At 40.4% G+C, this 18,448-nt stretch overlaps 1 protein-coding gene across 1 annotated transcript in view; it reads left to right on the top strand.

Moving 5' to 3' along the window:
- Window positions 1-12,797, top strand: part of LOC130705017 (ribosomal protein S6 kinase alpha-2-like) — a 28,894-nt gene extending 16,097 nt beyond the window's left edge. The window contains exons 3-4 of the mRNA XM_057530611.1: window positions 10,986-12,044; window positions 12,711-12,797. Of these exons, the coding sequence (XP_057386594.1) occupies window positions 10,986-12,044; window positions 12,711-12,797 (1,146 nt within the window). The remainder of the gene's footprint in view (window positions 1-10,985; window positions 12,045-12,710) is intronic.
- Window positions 12,798-18,448: the final 5,651 nt, after the last annotated feature.

The following is an 18,448-nucleotide window of genomic DNA, read 5'->3' as shown; positions in this document are numbered from 1 at the left end:
ATATATGTATACACATAGCTGATTCACTTTGTTACAGAGCAGAAACTAACACAACATTGTAAAGCAATTATACTCCAGTAAAGATGTTAAAAAAAAAAAAAAAAGAATCTAGACAGATCTTAAACCTGCCACAAAAATGAGTTCAAGATGGATCACAGACCTGAATATAACACACAAAACTGTAAAACTCCTAGAAGATAACATAGGAGAAAATCTGGGTGACCTTGGGTTTAGCAATGACTTTTTAGGTACAACACCAAAAGCATGATCCATAAAAGGAAAATTGTTAAGTTGAACTTCATGAAAATTAAGTCTTCTGCTCTGTGAAAAACACTGTTAGCTGAATTAAAAGTCAACCCACAACTGGGAGAAAATCTTTGCAAAACACATATATGATAAAAGACTGGTAGTCAGAATATACAAAGAACTCTTAAAACTCAACAATATGATATACAATGGAATACTACTCACTTACAAAAAAGAATGACCTAATGCCATTTGCAACAACATAGATGGACCTAGAGAATATCATACTAAGTAAAGTCAAGTCAGAAAGAGAAAGACAGATACCATATGATATCACTTATGTGTGGAACCTAAAACATGACACTAATGAACTTATCTACTAAACAGACTCACGGACATAGAGAACAGACTTGTGGTTGCCAAGGGGGAGGGAGGATGGAGGAGGGATAAACTGGGAGTTTGGGATGAGCAGATGCAAACTATTATATAGAGCATGGATAAATAACAATGTGCCACTGTATAGCACAGGAAACCATATCCAATATCCTGTGATAAACCATAACGGAAAAGAATATGAAAAAGAATATATATATATATATATATATATATATATATATATATGTATGCATGTATGTAACTAAATCACTTTGCTGTACAGCAGAAATTAATACACTGTATATCAGCTATACTTCAATTTTAAAAACTTAACAATATGAAAATAAACAGCCCAATTTAAAATTTGGCAAAAGATCTCAATAGACACCTCACAAAAAAAGACATTATGGCAAATAAGCATATGAAAAGATGGTCTACATCATATGTCATCAGGAGCTTGCAAATTAAAATAACAATAAGTTACCATTTACACAACTGTGAGAATGGCTAAAATCCAAAAATTGACACCACCAAATGCTGATGAGGATGTGGAGCAACTGGAACTCTCATTCATTCAGGGAATGCCACATGCTACAGACACTTCGAAAGTCAGTTTGGCAGTCTCTTACAAAAGTAATCACGCTCTTCACATATGACTAAGCAATCTCTTTCCTTAGTATTTACCCAAAGGAGCTGGGAGCTTATGTCTACATGAAAACCTGCACGTGAGTTTATAGCAGCTTTATTCCTAATTGCCAAAGCTTAGAAGTAACCAAGATATTCTTCAATAGGTAAATGGATAAACAAACTGCTGTACAACCAGGCAATGGCATATTACTCAGTAATAAAAAGAAACAAGCTATCAAGCTAGGAAAAGACAGAGAGAAAGCTTAAATGCCTATCACTATGTGAAAAAAGCCAGAATAATAAGGCTGCATACTGTATGATTCTAAGTATATGACATTATGGAAAATGCAAAACTATGGAGAGACAGTAAAAAGATCAGTGGTTAGAAGGGAGGGAGGCATGAAGAGGTGAAGCACACAGGACTTTTTAGGGCAGTGAAACTATTCTGTACAACACCAGTAATGGATGTATTTGTCAAAACTTTTAGAACGTACAGCACAAAGAGTGAACCCTAACGTAAACTATGAAATCTGAATGATAATGATTTGTCAATATCTGCCCTAATGTAAACTATGAGCTCTGAGTGATAATGTTTGTCAATTATAAGAAATATATCACACTAATGCAAGGTATTATAATAATAAAGGATGTAGGGGAGGGGAAAGGTTATGGGACTTTTTCCGACAGTTTTCTGTAAATCTCAAACTGCTCTAAAAAAACATATTCTAATGTAAATAAGTTATATATAATACATACCAAATAATTATTATAAAATGAGAGAAATGCAGAAAAACTTAAAAACCCAGTGATATGGATCCATGAGTAGAAATATTACTTCTGGTGGAAAGGATTATGAAAAAATTCAAGGAAGACACCTTCTTGGACATAAGCATAGAAGGATAGGGTAAACTTTTGAATGGCTCAGAATTCTAAGTTGAGGAATTAGTGTGGTAAGAACATGAGTAATGCACCTGGGGAAAACAGAGCATGTTCAGGGAGTGAGTCCAATTTGGATAGAGAATGGACAGCATGAAAAGCTAACTAAAGCTAGACATAAAGGAAAACTAAAGCTTAAGTTCCTTCATGAAAACTGATTGTTCACTTAGCAACAATTAAATTAGGAACAATCTGCTCAGGGAACAGTTGTTCAACAGTTCAACCTAGAAAGAAGCCATAATCAAAACAGTCCTTGAGAAAACACCATGAGGGTGATCTAATTATTGGCTGAATCCCCTGGTGCACAGATTTCATCTTAAGCAATTCTTGAATAGTTTTCAAAGGAACCAAAAACTCCTTATGGTGAAACTAACTACAAATTTACTGAATTTAAATAACTACGTAGCATTCACCTCAAATCCATTTTGGAAGTATAGAGACTATATCTCATGATTAAATACGTGATATAATCCATTTTCCTACTCATAACTGTTACACACACTAATACCATTAGAAAGAAAACAAAACAAAATCTCCAGGTCATGGGTGTGTAAAGATAATCTCAGTTTTTATCTTTGCCCCTGGAATCTCGTTTTTAATCCTTCACTTCTCCCCCAAATTTATAGTTTATATTACAATGCACAGATTCCACTTATGTCCTGTCCTGGAAGAAACACCCCTATCTCCTCAGGCTCTCCCTCACCATTTCTTCTACACAGAGCTTGGAACATAAGTTACTCATGGTACATCTGTAGAGTGAACAAATGCAAGTAACTCCAGCTTATGAAGTATTACGTTTTGCTGGCCTAACGTTGCTTCGTTTGTTGTCTCTGCGGTGATTTATCTATCACTTCTCTCTCTGTCTGTCTGCACTGTCTACTCTCATTGGGACACTTTTCTCTCATGTCAGATCACGCAACCATTTCAATAGGTTCTTCTTATCTCACACCAGGCTCACTGTCTCCAGAACTATGGAAATCAGTGCGCTACAATATGGGGCCCATTCTGTGTGCCCTGGGTGTGCTGCTCTCTGTACTACTCTGTCAATGGTCTAAGGACAGTTCTAAGGTTTCCTGTTCCAGTAAAGAACTCGACCACAGCTCTGTTGGGGTCTTAGAGCTAACGGCATCAGCATTATCTCAGAAGTCAGAGAAGTCACATCTGGTCATACCTCCAGTACTGACCTCACGCTGTCAGAATGTTCCATCTGGTCTCGAAGTTATACAGATCCCACCGGACGCTGTCTTTCTCTCACAGCTCTGAGATTAGTTGCAAAGAAGTATAGATTCTGAGAGTGTGTGGCTACAAGTCAAAAGAGTGGCTTGGATTCCTTTTAAGTCCTCAAATCTCAAAGTATATGAAAGATTTTGTATGTGTAGAAATTACCTGTATTTTAAATACAGGTAAATAAATATTTAAGAAGAGTATGAACAATCAGTGAGGGAAAAAGGAACAGAAATAAGGTAGAACTAGCCCAATTAAAATTTAAAACATTCCTAAAATACAGTGATTAAATCAGTGCTGTTTCGCACAGTAAAAGACAGACATATGTATAGACAGAATATTTAGCTTAGAATAACCCATCTGGGAATGTACAAACTTATTGTATGACAAAAAAAAGACATCACAATAAATAAGGAAGGGAATCATCGGTTATGAATAATGATGGGAGTTTTTCTTAGCCATTGGGGAAAAGAAATCAAGTTAAACACACATCTTAAACTTTGGATGGATCTACTACGAATCATAATAATAAACTCCATATAATAATAAACTCAAATAAATTCCACGTCCATTTACTATAAAAAAGTAATGGGTGCAATGAGGGATACAATGATTTTAAAAATTCAGTGCAATCCCAATCAAAATACCAGCAAGTTATTTTGTAGATACTGAAAAACTAATTCTAAAGTTTATATGGGAAGCAAAAGACCCAGAAAAGCCAACACAACACTGAAGGAGAAGAATAAAGAGGACCAACAGTACCCAATGCCAAGACTTACTATAAAGCTACAGTAGTCAAGACAGTGTGGTACTAGTGAAAGAACAGCCAGATAGATCTACAGAAAAGAACAGATAGCGCAGAAATGGACTCACACAAATAAAATCAACTGATCTTTGACTAAGGTGCAAGGTGATTCAGTGGAAAAATGAGAGTCTTTTCACCAAATGACGCTGGAACAACTGGACATCCACATGCTAAAAAAAAAAAAAAAGAGCTGGAAGGCGAAGAGCTCTCCTCTGAGCTTCTCGCACAGTTGGTTGAAGCCCTGCCTGCGGAACCACAATTTCCTCATCTTGCGCCTGCCTACCTGCCCGCCACCGCCCACAGGATGTGCCACGCAGTGCCTCCACCGATGCCAAGATCTGGGATCTAGCGTTGGAAAGACCTGTGTTGAAAACCCTTTAATCTAAACCATGTGGCCGACAGGCTCTTGGTGCTCCAGGCTGGTGTCAGGCCTGAGACTCTGAGGTGGGAGAGCCGAGTTCAGGACATTGGACCACCAGAGACCTCCCGGCCCCACATAATATCAAGCGGCGAGAACTCTCCCAGAGATCTCCATCTCAATGCTAAGACCCAGCTACACACAACGGCCAGCCAGCTCCAGGGCTGAATGCACCATGCCAAACAACTGGCAAGACAGGAACACAACCCGACAGATTAGCAGAGAGGCTGCCTAAAATCATACTGAGTTCACAGACACCCCAAAACACACCACCAGACGCAGCCCTGCCCACCAGAAAGATAAGATCCAGCCCCACCCACCAGAACACAGGCACCAGTCCCCTCCACCAGGAAGCCTACATGACCCACGGGAACCAACCTTACCCACTGGGGCCAGACACCAAAAACAACAGGAACTATGAACCTGCAGCCTGCAAAAAGGAGACCCCAAACACAGTAAGTTAAGCAAAATCGGAAGATAGAGAAATAGGCAGCAGATGAAGGAGCAAGGCAAAAACCCACTACCACAAACAAATGAACAGGAAATAGGCAGTCTCCCTGAAAAACAATTCACAGTAATGATACTAAAGAAGATCCAAAATCTTGGAAATAGAATGGAGAAAATAAAGAAACATTTAACAAGGACCTAGAAGAACTAAAGAACAAACAAACAATGAGGAACAACACAATAAATGAAATCCCAATTTTTCTAGAAGGAATAGATAGCAGAATAACTGAGGCAGGAGAACGGATGAGTGACCTGGAAGAACAATAGTGGAAATAACTACCGCAGAGCAGAATAAAGAAAAAAGAATGGAAAGAATTGAGGACAGTCTCAGAGACCTCTCGTACATTAAACGCACCAACATTCAAAGTATAGGGGTCCAAGAAGAAGAGGAAAAACAAGGGTTTGAGAAAATATGTGAAGAGATTATAGTGGAAAACTTCCCTAAAATGGGAAAGGAAATATTCAATCTTAAGTCCAGGAAGCACAGAGAATCCCATACAGGATAAATCCAAGGAGAAACACGCCAAGACAAATATTAATCAAACTACAAAAATTAAATACAAAGAAAAAATACTAAAAGCTACAAGGGAAAAGCAACAATTAACATACAAGGGAATCCCCATAAGGTTAACAGCTGATCTTTCAGCAGAAACTCTGCAAGCCAGAAGTGAATGGCAGGACATATTTAAAGGGATGAAAGAGGAAAACCTACAACCAAGATTACTCTACCTAGCAAGGATCTCATTCAGAAGCGATGGAGAAATTAAAACCTTTACAGACAAGCAAAGGGTAAGAGAACTGAGCTCCACCAAACCAGCTTCAAAACAAATGCTAAAGGAACTTCTCTAGGCAGGAAACACAAGAGAAGGAAAAGACCTACATAACAAACCCAAAACAATTAAGAAAATGGTCATAGGAACGTATATATCCATAATTACCTTAAATGTAAATGGATTAAACGCTCCAACCAACAGACATAGACTGGGTGAATGGATACAAAAACAAGACCCGTATACATGCTGTCTACAAGAGACCCACTTCAGACCTAGGGACACATACAGACTGAAAGGGAGGGGATGGGAAAAGATATTCCATGCAAATGGAAACCAAAAGAAAGCTGGAGTAGCGATTCTCATCTCAGACAAAATAGACTTTAAAATAAAGACTATTACAAGACACAAAGAAGGACACTACCTAATGATCAAGGGATCTATCCAAGAAGAAGATATAACAATTGTAAATACTTATGCACCCAAAAGAGGAGCACCTCAATACATAAGGCAAATGCTAACAGCCATAAAAGGGGAAATCGACAGTAAAACAATAATAGTAGGAAACTTTAATACCCCACTATCACCAATGGACAGATCATCCAAAATGAAAATCAATAAGGAAACACAAGCTTTAAATGACACATTAGACAAGATGGACTTAATTGATATTTATAGAATATTCCACCCAAAAACAACAGAATACACTTTCTTCTCAAGTGCTCATGGAACATCTCCAGGATAGACCATACCTTGGGTCACATATCAAGCCTTGGTAAATTTTTAAAATTTAAAAACTTTTTAAAACAATATGCTCCTGAATAACCAAGAGCTCACTGAAGAAATCAAAGAGGAAATCAAAAAACACTTAGAAACTAATGACAATGAAAACATGATGACCCAAAACCTATGGGATGCAGCAAAAGCAGTTCTAAGAGGGAAGTTTATGGCAATACCATCCTACCTCAAAAAAAAAGAAACATCTCAAATAAACAACCTATCCTTACACCAAAGTGCTCGGAGAAAGAAGAACAAAAACCCCCAATGTTAGCAGAAGGAAAGAAATCATAAAGACCAGATCAGAAATAAATGAAAAAGAAATGAAGGAAATAATAGCAAAGATCAATAAAACTAAATGCCGGTTCTTTGAGAAGATAAACAAAATTGATAAACCACTAGCCAGACTCATCAAGAAAAATAGGGAGGAAACTCAAATAAACAGAATTAGAAATGAAAAAGGAGACGTAACAACTGACCCTGCAGAGACACAAAGAATCATGAGAGATTACTACAAGCAAATATATGCCAATAAAATGGACAACCTGGAAGAAATGGACAAATTCTGAGAAAAGCACAACCTTCCGAGACTGAACCAGGAAGAAACAGAAAATATACACAGACCAATCACAAGCACTGAAATTGAAACTGTGATTAAAAATCTTCCAACAAACAAACAAGCTCAGAACCAGATGGCTTCACAGGAGAACTCTATCAAATATTTAGAAAACAGCTAACACCTATCCTTCTCAAACTCTTTCAAAATATAGCAGAGGGAGGAACACTCCCAAACTCATTCTATGAGGCCACCATCACCCTGATACCAAAACCGGACAAAGATGTCACAAAGAAAGAAAACTACAGGCCAATATCACTGATGAACACAGACGCAAAAATCCTCAACAAAATACTAGCACACAGAATCAAACAGCACATTAAAAGGATCATACACCATGATCAAGTGAGGTTTATCCCAGGAATGCACGGATTCTTCAATATATGCAAAGCAATGTGATACACCATATTAACAAACTGAAGGAAAAAAACCATATGATCATCTCAATAGATGCAGAAAAAGCTTCTGACAAAATTCCACCCCCATTTATGATTAAAACCTCTCCAGAAAGTAGGCAGAGAGGGAACTTACCTCAACATAATAAAGGCCATATATGACAAACCCACAGCCAACATTGTTCTCAATGGTGAAAAACTGAAACCATTTCCTCTAAAATCAGGAACAAGACAAGGGTGCCCACTCTCACCACTATTATTCAACATAGTTTTGGAAGTTTCAGCCACAGCCATCAGAGAAGAAAAAGAAATAAAAGGAATCCAAATTGGAAAAGAAGAAGTAAAGCTGTCACTGCTTGCAGATGACATGATACTATACATAGGGAATCCTAAAGATGCTACCAGAAAAATACTAGAGCTAATCAATGAATTTGGTAAAGTAGCAGGATACAAAATTAATGCACAGATCTCTTGCATTCTGATGATGAAAAATACGAAAGAGAAATTAAGGAACACTCCCATTTACCACTGCAACAAACAGAATAAAATACCTAGGAATAAACCTTCCTAAGGAGACAAAAGACCCGTACGCGGGAAACTATAAGACACTGATGAAAGAAATTAAAGATGATACCAACAGATGGAGAGCTATACCATGTTCTTGGATTGGAAGAATCAACACTGTGAAAATGACTATACTACCCAAAGCAATCTACAGATTCAATGCAATCCCTATCAAAACTACCAATGGCAGTTTTCACAGAACTGTAACAAAAAATTTCACATTTGTATGGAAACATAAAAGCGCCCGAATAACCAAAGCAACCTTGAGAAAGAAAAACGGAGCTGGAGGACTCAGGCTCACTGACTTCAGATTATATTACAAAGATACAGTAATCAAGACAGTATGGTACTGGCACAAAAACAGAAATACAGATCAATCGAACAGAATATAAAGCCCAGAGATAAACCCACACACATATGGTCATCTTATCTTTGATAAAGGGGGCAAGAATATACAGTGCAGAAAAGACAGCCTCTTCAATCAGTGGCGCTGGGAAAACTGGACAGCTACATGTAAAAGAATGAAATTAGAAAACGTCCTAACGCCATACACAAAAATAAACTCAAAATGGATTAAAGACCTAAATGTAAGGCCAGACACTATCAAACCCTTAGAGGAAAACATAGGAAGAACACTCTTCGACATAAATCACAGCAAGATCTTTTTTGACCAACCTCCTAGAGTAATGGAAATAAGAACAAAAATAAACAAATGGGACCTAATGAAACTTAAAAGCTTTTGCACAGCAAAGGAAACCATAAACAAGATGAAAAGACTTCCCTCAGAATGGGAGAAAATATTTGCAAATGAAGCAAGTGACAAAGGATTAATCTCCAAAATTTACAAGCAGCTCATGCAGCTCAATAACAAAAAGACAAACAACCCAATCCAAAAATGGGCAGAAGACCTAAATAGACATTTCTCCAAAGAAGATATACAGATTGCCCAAAAACATATGAAAGGATGCTGAACATAACTAATCATTAGAGAAATGCAAATCCATTACAGTTTATCACAGGATATTGACTCTAGTTCCCTGTGCTGTAGAGTAGGACCTTGTTGTTTATCCCTCCTATATATAATAGTTTACATCTGCTAATGCCACACTCCCAGCCCTTCCCTCTCCCACCCCCCCTCCCCCTTGGCAACCACAAGTCTGTTCTCTATGTCTGTGAGTCGGTTGCTGTTTCATAGATAGGTTCATTTGTGTCCTATTTTAGATTCCACATGTAAGTGGTATCACATGGTATTTGTCTTTCTCCTTCTGACTTACTTAATAATCTCTAGTTGCATCCATGTTGCTGCAGTCATCAAAGGCATTTTAGAAGAGGCTCTGCTTGCCATAGCTTCTGGCAGCGTTGCTTCCTACAGTGGAAAGAAGAATGTTGTTGATGGGAAAGAGTCCCAAAGTTAGGCTAAAGTGGGGGTGAAGTAACTTTTCTAAGTGAAGAGGTGATCTTTTTTCTTTTTTTTTTTGATTTGTAGGTGTGTGTTTTATTATATATTAGTCTCTTAAATCAAATAGAAGACAAAAAGTGGAGCTAGAAACCAAAGTTACAACAATACTAGCTTTTCTCGTCGCCCGTCTGTCTACTTTTACCAGAGGTCTTTATTTCTTCATAAGGCTTTGAGCTACTGTCCAGGGTCCTTGACTCCAACCTGAAGAACTCCCTGTGGCAGGCAGGTCTGGTGGTTAAGAACTCTCTCAACTCTTGATTAACTGGGAATGTCTTGATTTCTCCCTCATTTTCGAAGGAAAGTTTTGCTAGATATAGGATTCTTGGTTGACGGTTTCTTTCCTTCAACACTTCAAGTACATTGAGTCATGCCATCTGGCCTCCGAGGCTCCTGATGAGAAATCTGCTCAATGACCTTCCTGGCAAACCTTCTCTCAGCTTCATAGACTTTCATAATGTACCGTATCATGTCTTATGCAACAGAACATTTTGTATAGTATCGTGAAGTCAGTTAAGTTGTAACGTTATCTTGAGACCAGAATTTAAGGAAAAGGAATTGAACATTTCAAGTGTAGACATTATGAGGTCTCTAAAATTATTACACATTTTCAAACTAGAAATAAAAAGGCCACTGAAGTATCCTGCAGATTTTTATTTATAACAAAGTGAATACCAACATCTAATAACACACGTAAAGAAAAATTTCTTTGGGATCCTTTTTCCTAAGTGTAAAGGGGCCTTGAACTCAAAAAGTGAGAAAACCCCTGTGGTGTATCCCCAGCGGTGATGGGTCCATTTCTTGCTCTGACCTCAGAGTGCACCACTGTGATGTACTTCACAAAGCCCTATGAAAGAGAAAGGTGGGCCCAGGTTTTTGGTCCTTAGAGCCCAGGAAGCTGCTTTTGGTGACCTGACGGCCTTGGACCTACAGTTAGCTTGTGTTTTCCTTGTTTCTGCCATTTTGTTGATTTTCGTTTCTCTTTTCTCTACTCTTTTTTATTTGTGTCACTGTTCTTTCTACAGTTAGCATAGTGAGTATTGTTGGTATAGTTAATACTTGATTAGCATAGTTAGTGTAGTTAGTACTAGTTAGCGCTGTTGGTACAGTTAGCGTAGTTAGCGTTGTTGGTAGAGACAGCATACTTAGCCCTGTTAGTACAGTTAGCATTGTTAGTTAGCGTAGTTAGCGTTGCTAGGTAGTGCTGTCAGTCAGTGTAGTTAGCAGATCACCAGGATGCAGGGCCTCACAGCCAAATCTGCTGGCAAGGCGGCTCTTATTGATGACTTCGAGATCCTCCACACCATTGGTGAAGGCACCTTCGGTAAAGTGAAGTTGGCCCGGCACATTCTGACCGGGACACAGGTGGCTCTCAAGGTGATTAAGAAAAGGCGTCAGAGCTTCTCAAGTGTCCAGGCACTTTTCCGGGAAGTGTGCGGTCTGAAGGCTCTGAATCACCCCAATATTGTAAAACTGCTGGGGGCGATTGACACAGAGGAGGCATTTATCCTGGTGATGGAGTACCTCAGTGGGGGGGACATGCGCCACTATTTGAAGACCCATGGCCGTATGACAGAGGCGCAGGCCCGAGGCCCGTTCCAGCAGCTGGTCTCCGCCCTGCAGCACTGCCACCAGAGGGGCATCGTGCACCGGGACCTGAAGCCACTGAACCTCCTCTTTGATTCCAACATGAATATCAAACTTACAGACTTTGGCCTCAGCAACAAGTGTGATGACACTGGCCTACTGGACACGATCTGCGGCACAGTCCCTTATGCTGCCCCGGAACTCCTTCTGGGGCAGAGCTACAGCGGCCCTGCGGTGGACGTGTGGAGCCTGGGAGTAGTGCTCTACACCATGGTAACTGGGTCCCGGCCCTTTGTGGGAAAAGACTTCCAGGAGCTGCGGAAGCAAATCCTACAAGGGCAATACCCCATCCCACCTTATCTGTCTTTGGAGATAAGGGATCTGTTACAAAAAATGATTGCCCTCAACCCCAGCGACAGAGGCACCTTACCTGACCTCATGAGCCATCCATGGGTCAACATGGGCCAGAAGGAGCCACTCCAGCCACCCTGTCAAGAGGACCTGGAGGTGACAATGGTGAGGACTCCGGGCTTGACTTGCGACCAGATCCAGGACACTGGGACAGGCAGCGTGAGCTCCAAGAAACCCAAGGTGGGGGTCTCCATCATAACTGTGAAGCCCTTCTCTTGCGGGGACCTCTGTGGCAGTGAACTTGAGCCTTCTCCAAGCCCTGTGGTGTCCTCCCTGCAAACCAGGTGGCTCTACCAGGGAGAAAACGTGCAGCTGCAGGAAGACCAGCAGGCAGGGCAGAAGACCGGTGAGTCTGCCTGTCCCCCACCCAGCCTGGAGGCGAGGACTGCCACCCCCAGCCCAGCCCCCCAGCGTGGCACTGGGACATCCACCTCCAGCAGCAGCAGCAGGATTGGAGCCCCAGAGGGAAGCAGCTGCCCCCTGGGTGTGTCCAACACTGAAAGGTCCTCCCACGCTGCGCAGCCTGAGAGTGTGTCCTCATCCACTGTCTCTGGCCAGAGCCAGAAAAAGCAAGGGGTGGCTGGGAGAATCTGGAACTTTATTTTGAAACATCTTTGTTGCAAGCTGCCCAGCATGAGGCGTCATAATAAAGTGAGCCCATGTGAACCCCATGGAAGCCCGAGGCAGGAAGGTCAGGCCGCCGCGCTCCCTGGGGCCCGGTGCAGGGGAAGAGGAGTGTGTTTTCTGCACGGCCTTCAGAAGCATCGTATCCAAGACCCTGGCCAGCTCAGAGGACGGTCCGGAGCAGCCCGGGCGACCGAAAGCGAGGCCACCGTGGCTGCAGGTCTGCCCCTCAACCCCCACCTGGGTGAACCTTGAGAGGCTGGACTGTCACTCCTGGGGCACGTCTCCCCTCCCCCACTCTTCTGTCTTCCGTGTTGGTGGGGGAGGGGGATGGTTCTTGTTCCAGGAACTCCTGGGTTCTTCCAATTCTAGTTAATAAACTTGATGCTCCAGAGAGATGCATCACACTCTGCTTTGCGTCGTCCCTGCACAGAATTGGGGCTGTGCATTTTCCAGTGAGACAAGCGTGCAGCCATGGAGCGCTTGGAGGGAGTCAGAACAACTAAAGGGAAAAATGACCTAAGAGAATTAGCACAGTGACTCCCAACAGCAACAACTGCTGCACTGCAGGGCAGAAATGCAGAAAGTGTGTATTACCTTCCTGCACTACCATTCCCAAACATTTTCAGAAGGGCCGAGGGGAACTTTTGGTCCCTGCGGCCTGTGTTAATTACAACAGACAGGCCCATTAATAGGATCACAAGGTCCCGTGAACCAGCCTCTGCGCGGTGTGGTAAGGTCTCTGTGCCGCTGAGTTTCATGACTGTCGTGCAGCAATAAAGCAGTCTTTATTGAAAAAAAAAAAAAAAAAAGTACAATGAGGTATCACCATTTACCGGTCAGAATGGCCATCATCAAAAAAATCTAGAAACAATAAATGCTGGAGAGGGTGTGGAGAAAAGGGAACCTTCTTGCACTGTAGGTGGGAATGTAAATTGATACAGCCACTATGGAGAACAGTATGGAGGTTCCTTAAAAAACTAAAAACAGAACTACCATATGACCCAGCAATCCCACTACTGGGCATATACCCTGAGAAAACCATAATTCAAAAAGAGTCATGTACCACAATGTTCGCTGCAGCACTATTTGCAATAGCCTGGACATGGAAGCAACCTAGGTGTCCGCTGACAGATGAATGGAAAAAGAAGATGTGGCACATATGTACAATGGAATATTACTCAGCCATGAAATAAACGAAACTGAGTTATTTATAGTGAGGTGGATGGACCTAGAGTCTGTCATACAGAGTGAAGTAAGTCAGAAAGAGAAAAACAAATACCATACGCTAACACATATATATGGAATCTAAAAAATAAAAAAAAAATGGTTCTAATGAACTTAGGGATGGGACAGGAATAAAGACACAGACGTACAGAATGGACTTAAGGACACGGGGAGGGGGAAGGGTAAGCTGGGACGAAGTGAGAGAGTGGCATGGACATATATACACTACCAAACGTAAAACAGATAGCTAGTGGGAAGCAGCCACATAGCACAGGGAGATCAGCTCCGTGCTTTGTGACCACCTAGAGGGATGGGATAGGGAGGGTGCGAGGGAGAGGCAAGAGGGAGGAGATATGGGGATATATGTATACACATAGCTGATTCACTTTGTTACAGAGCAGAAACTAACACAACATTGTAAAGCAATTATACTCCAGTAAAGATGTTAAAAAAAAAAAAAAAGAATCTAGACAGATCTTAAACCTGCCACAAAAATGAGTTCAAGATGGATCACAGACCTAAATATAACACACAAAACTGTAAAACTCCTAGAAGATAACATAGGAGAAAATCTGGGTGACCTTGGGTTTAGCAATGACTTTTTAGGTACAACACCAAAAGCATGATCCATAAAAGGAAAATTGTTAAGTTGAACTTCATGAAAATTAAGTCTTCTGCTCTGTGAAAAACACTGTTAGCTGAATTAAAAGTCAACCCACAACTGGGAGAAAATCTTTGCAAAACACATATATGATAAAAGACTGGTAGTCAGAATATACAAAGAACTCTTAAAACTCAACAATATGATATACAATGGAATACTACTCACTTACAAAAAAGAATGACCTAATGCCATTTGCAACAACATAGATGGACCTAGAGAATATCATACTAAGTAAAGTCAAGTCAGAAAGAGAAAGACAGATACCATATGATATCACTTATGTGTGGAACCTAAAACATGACACTAATGAACTTATCTACTAAACAGACTCACGGACATAGAGAACAGACTTGTGGTTGCCAAGGGGGAGGGAGGATGGAGGAGGGATAAACTGGGAGTTTGGGATGAGCAGATGCAAACTATTATATAGAGCATGGATAAATAACAATGTGCCACTGTATAGCACAGGAAACCATATCCAATATCCTGTGATAAACCATAACGGAAAAGAATATGAAAAAGAATATATATATATATATATATATATATATATATGTATGTATGTATGTATGTATGTAACTAAATCACTTTGCTGTACAGCAGAAATTAATACACTGTATATCAGCTATACTTCAATTTTAAAAACTTAACAATACGAAAATAAACAGCCCAATTTAAAATTTGGCAAAAGATCTCAATAGACACCTCACAAAAAAAGACATTATGGCAAATAAGCATATGAAAAGATGGTCTACATCATATGTCATCAGGAGCTTGCAAATTAAAATAACAATAAGTTACCATTTACACAACTGTGAGAATGGCTAAAATCCAAAAATTGACACCACCAAATGCTGATGAGGATGTGGAGCAACTGGAACTCTCATTCATTCAGGGAATGCCACATGCTACAGACACTTTGAAAGTCAGTTTGGCAGTCTCTTACAAAAGTAATCACGCTCTTCACATATGACTAAGCAATCTCTTTCCTTAGTATTTACCCAAAGGAGCTGGGAGCTTATGTCTACATGAAAACCTGCACGTGAGTTTATAGCAGCTTTATTCCTAATTGCCAAAGCTTAGAAGTAACCAAGATATTCTTCAATAGGTAAATGGATAAACAAACTGCTGTACAACCAGGCAATGGCATATTACTCAGTAATAAAAAGAAACAAGCTATCAAGCTAGGAAAAGACAGAGAGAAAGCTTAAATGCCTATCACTATGTGAAAAAAGCCAGAATAATAAGGCTGCATACTGTATGATTCTAAGTATATGACATTATGGAAAATGCAAAACTATGGAGAGACAGTAAAAAGATCAGTGGTTAGAAGGGAGGGAGGCATGAAGAGGTGAAGCACACAGGACTTTTTAGGGCAGTGAAACTATTCTGTACAACACCAGTAATGGATGTATTTGTCAAAACTTTTAGAACGTACAGCACAAAGAGTGAACCCTAACGTAAACTATGAAATCTGAATGATAATGATTTGTCAATATCTGCCCTAATGTAAACTATGAGCTCTGAGTGATAATGTTTGTCAATTATAAGAAATATATCACACTAATGCAAGGTATTATAATAATAAAGGATGTAGGGGAGGGGAAAGGTTATGGGACTTTTTCCGACAGTTTTCTGTAAATCTCAAACTGCTCTAAAAAAACATATTCTAATGTAAATAAGTTATATATAATACATACCAAATAATTATTATAAAATGAGAGAAATGCAGAAAAACTTAAAAACCCAGTGATATGGATCCATGAGTAGAAATATTACTTCTGGTGGAAAGGATTATGAAAAAATTCAAGGAAGACACCTTCTTGGACATAAGCATAGAAGGATAGGGTAAACTTTTGAATGGCTCAGAATTCTAAGTTGAGGAATTAGTGTGGTAAGAACATGAGTAATGCACCTGGGGAAAACAGAGCATGTTCAGGGAGTGAGTCCAATTTGGATAGAGAATGGACAGCATGAAAAGCTAACTAAAGCTAGACATAAAGGAAAACTAAAGCTTAAGTTCCTTCATGAAAACTGATTGTTCACTTAGCAACAATTAAATTAGGAACAATCTGCTCAGGGAACAGTTGTTCAACAGTTCAACCTAGAAAGAAGCCATAATCAAAACAGTCCTTGAGAAAACACCATGAGGGTGATCTAATTATTGGCTGAATCCCCTGGTGCACAGATTTCATCTTAAGCAATTCTTGAATAGTTTTCAAAGGAACCAAAAACTCCTTATGGTGAAACTAACTACAAATTTACTGAATTTAAATAACTACGTAGCATTCACCTCAAATCCATTTTGGAAGTATAGAGACTATATCTCATGATTAAATACGTGATATAATCCATTTTCCTACTCATAACTGTTACACACACTAATACCATTAGAAAGAAAACAAAACAAAATCTCCAGGTCATGGGTGTGTAAAGATAATCTCAGTTTTTATCTTTGCCCCTGGAATCTCGTTTTTAATCCTTCACTTCTCCCCCAAATTTATAGTTTATATTACAATGCACAGATTCCACTTATGTCCTGTCCTGGAAGAAACACCCCTATCTCCTCAGGCTCTCCCTCACCATTTCTTCTACACAGAGCTTGGAACATAAGTTACTCATGGTACATCTGTAGAGTGAACAAATGCAAGTAACTCCAGCTTATGAAGTATTACGTTTTGCTGGCCTAACGTTGCTTCGTTTGTTGTCTCTGCGGTGATTTATCTATCACTTCTCTCTCTGTCTGTCTGCACTGTCTACTCTCATTGGGACACTTTTCTCTCATGTCAGATCACGCAACCATTTCAATAGGTTCTTCTTATCTCACACCAGGCTCACTGTCTCCAGAACTATGGAAATCAGTGCGCTACAATATGGGGCCCATTCTGTGTGCCCTGGGTGTGCTGCTCTCTGTACTACTCTGTCAATGGTCTAAGGACAGTTCTAAGGTTTCCTGTTCCAGTAAAGAACTCGACCACAGCTCTGTTGGGGTCTTAGAGCTAACGGCATCAGCATTATCTCAGAAGTCAGAGAAGTCACATCTGGTCATACCTCCAGTACTGACCTCACGCTGTCAGAATGTTCCATCTGGTCTCGAAGTTATACAGATCCCACCGGACGCTGTCTTTCTCTCACAGCTCTGAGATTAGTTGCAAAGAAGTATAGATTCTGAGAGTGTGTGGCTACAAGTCAAAAGAGTGGCTTGGATTCCTTTTAAGTCCTCAAATCTCAAAGTATATGAAAGATTTTGTATGTGTAGAAATTACCTGTATTTTTTCTGGGGAACACGTCTGAAACTTTTATATGATTCGCCAAGGTACCATGACTGGGGATGGCCATTTAGTTTCTCACCCAGACTGGGGCACTACGGACAGTGAAAAGGGGATAATAGGAATTAAGCTGTGACAGGTGTTAACCTGAACTGTGCCAGACAAACAAGGATGCATGGTTATCTAACCCCAAAAGGTTATTTTCTCATTTTCCCTTCTGAGTATGTTTCTTTTCTCTCGCAATAGAGAAGGGAAAGGTGAAAAATAGCTGCACTGAACAGTCAATGTTCTACTTAGGTTCAAAACTGTCACCATAGTAGTAGACACAGAACTTGGGGCACTTTTCAGCCCCTTAATTTTTGGTTTATATATTCTATTTTGCAATCCCTCAAGTCAGCAAATATTTCCTCATTATCTAGTTCATCTCATGCTTTGTCCTAGGTGTTACTGGTAAAGCCAGTGAACACAACAGATCAAAAACTTTGCACTCATGGGATTTACACTCTAATGGGGATAGACAGCTTATTTAAAAATAAAAATAAAAACAGAAATATATAGTATGCCAGAAGGAAAGAAATGCTTTGGAGACAACTCAAGCAAGGTAAGAAACAGTGCTAGTGGGCTCCCCTGGTGGCGCAGTGGTTGAGAATCTGCCTGCCAATGCAGGGGACACGGGTTCGAGCCCTGGTCTGGGAAGATCCCACATGCCGCGGAGCAACTGGGCCCGTGAGCCACAACTACTGAGCCTGCGCGTCTGGAGCCTGTGCTCCGCAACAAGAGGGGCCGCGATAGCGAGAGGCCCGCGCACCGCGATGAAGAGTGGCCCCCGCTTGCCACAACTAGAGAAAGCCCTCGCACAGAAACGAAGACCCAACACAGCCATAAATTTAAAAAAACAAAACAAAAAACTCAAGGGGGCATCCAATCATGGGGCCTCTCACAATACTGTG

Source organism: Balaenoptera acutorostrata, chromosome 16 (assembly GCF_949987535.1).
Source record: "Balaenoptera acutorostrata chromosome 16, mBalAcu1.1, whole genome shotgun sequence".
In the NCBI taxonomy this organism is placed as follows: Eukaryota; Metazoa; Chordata; class Mammalia; order Artiodactyla; family Balaenopteridae; genus Balaenoptera; species Balaenoptera acutorostrata.
The sequence above is the reverse complement of the archived record's forward strand: the minus strand, read 5'-3'. Positions and strand labels throughout refer to the sequence as shown.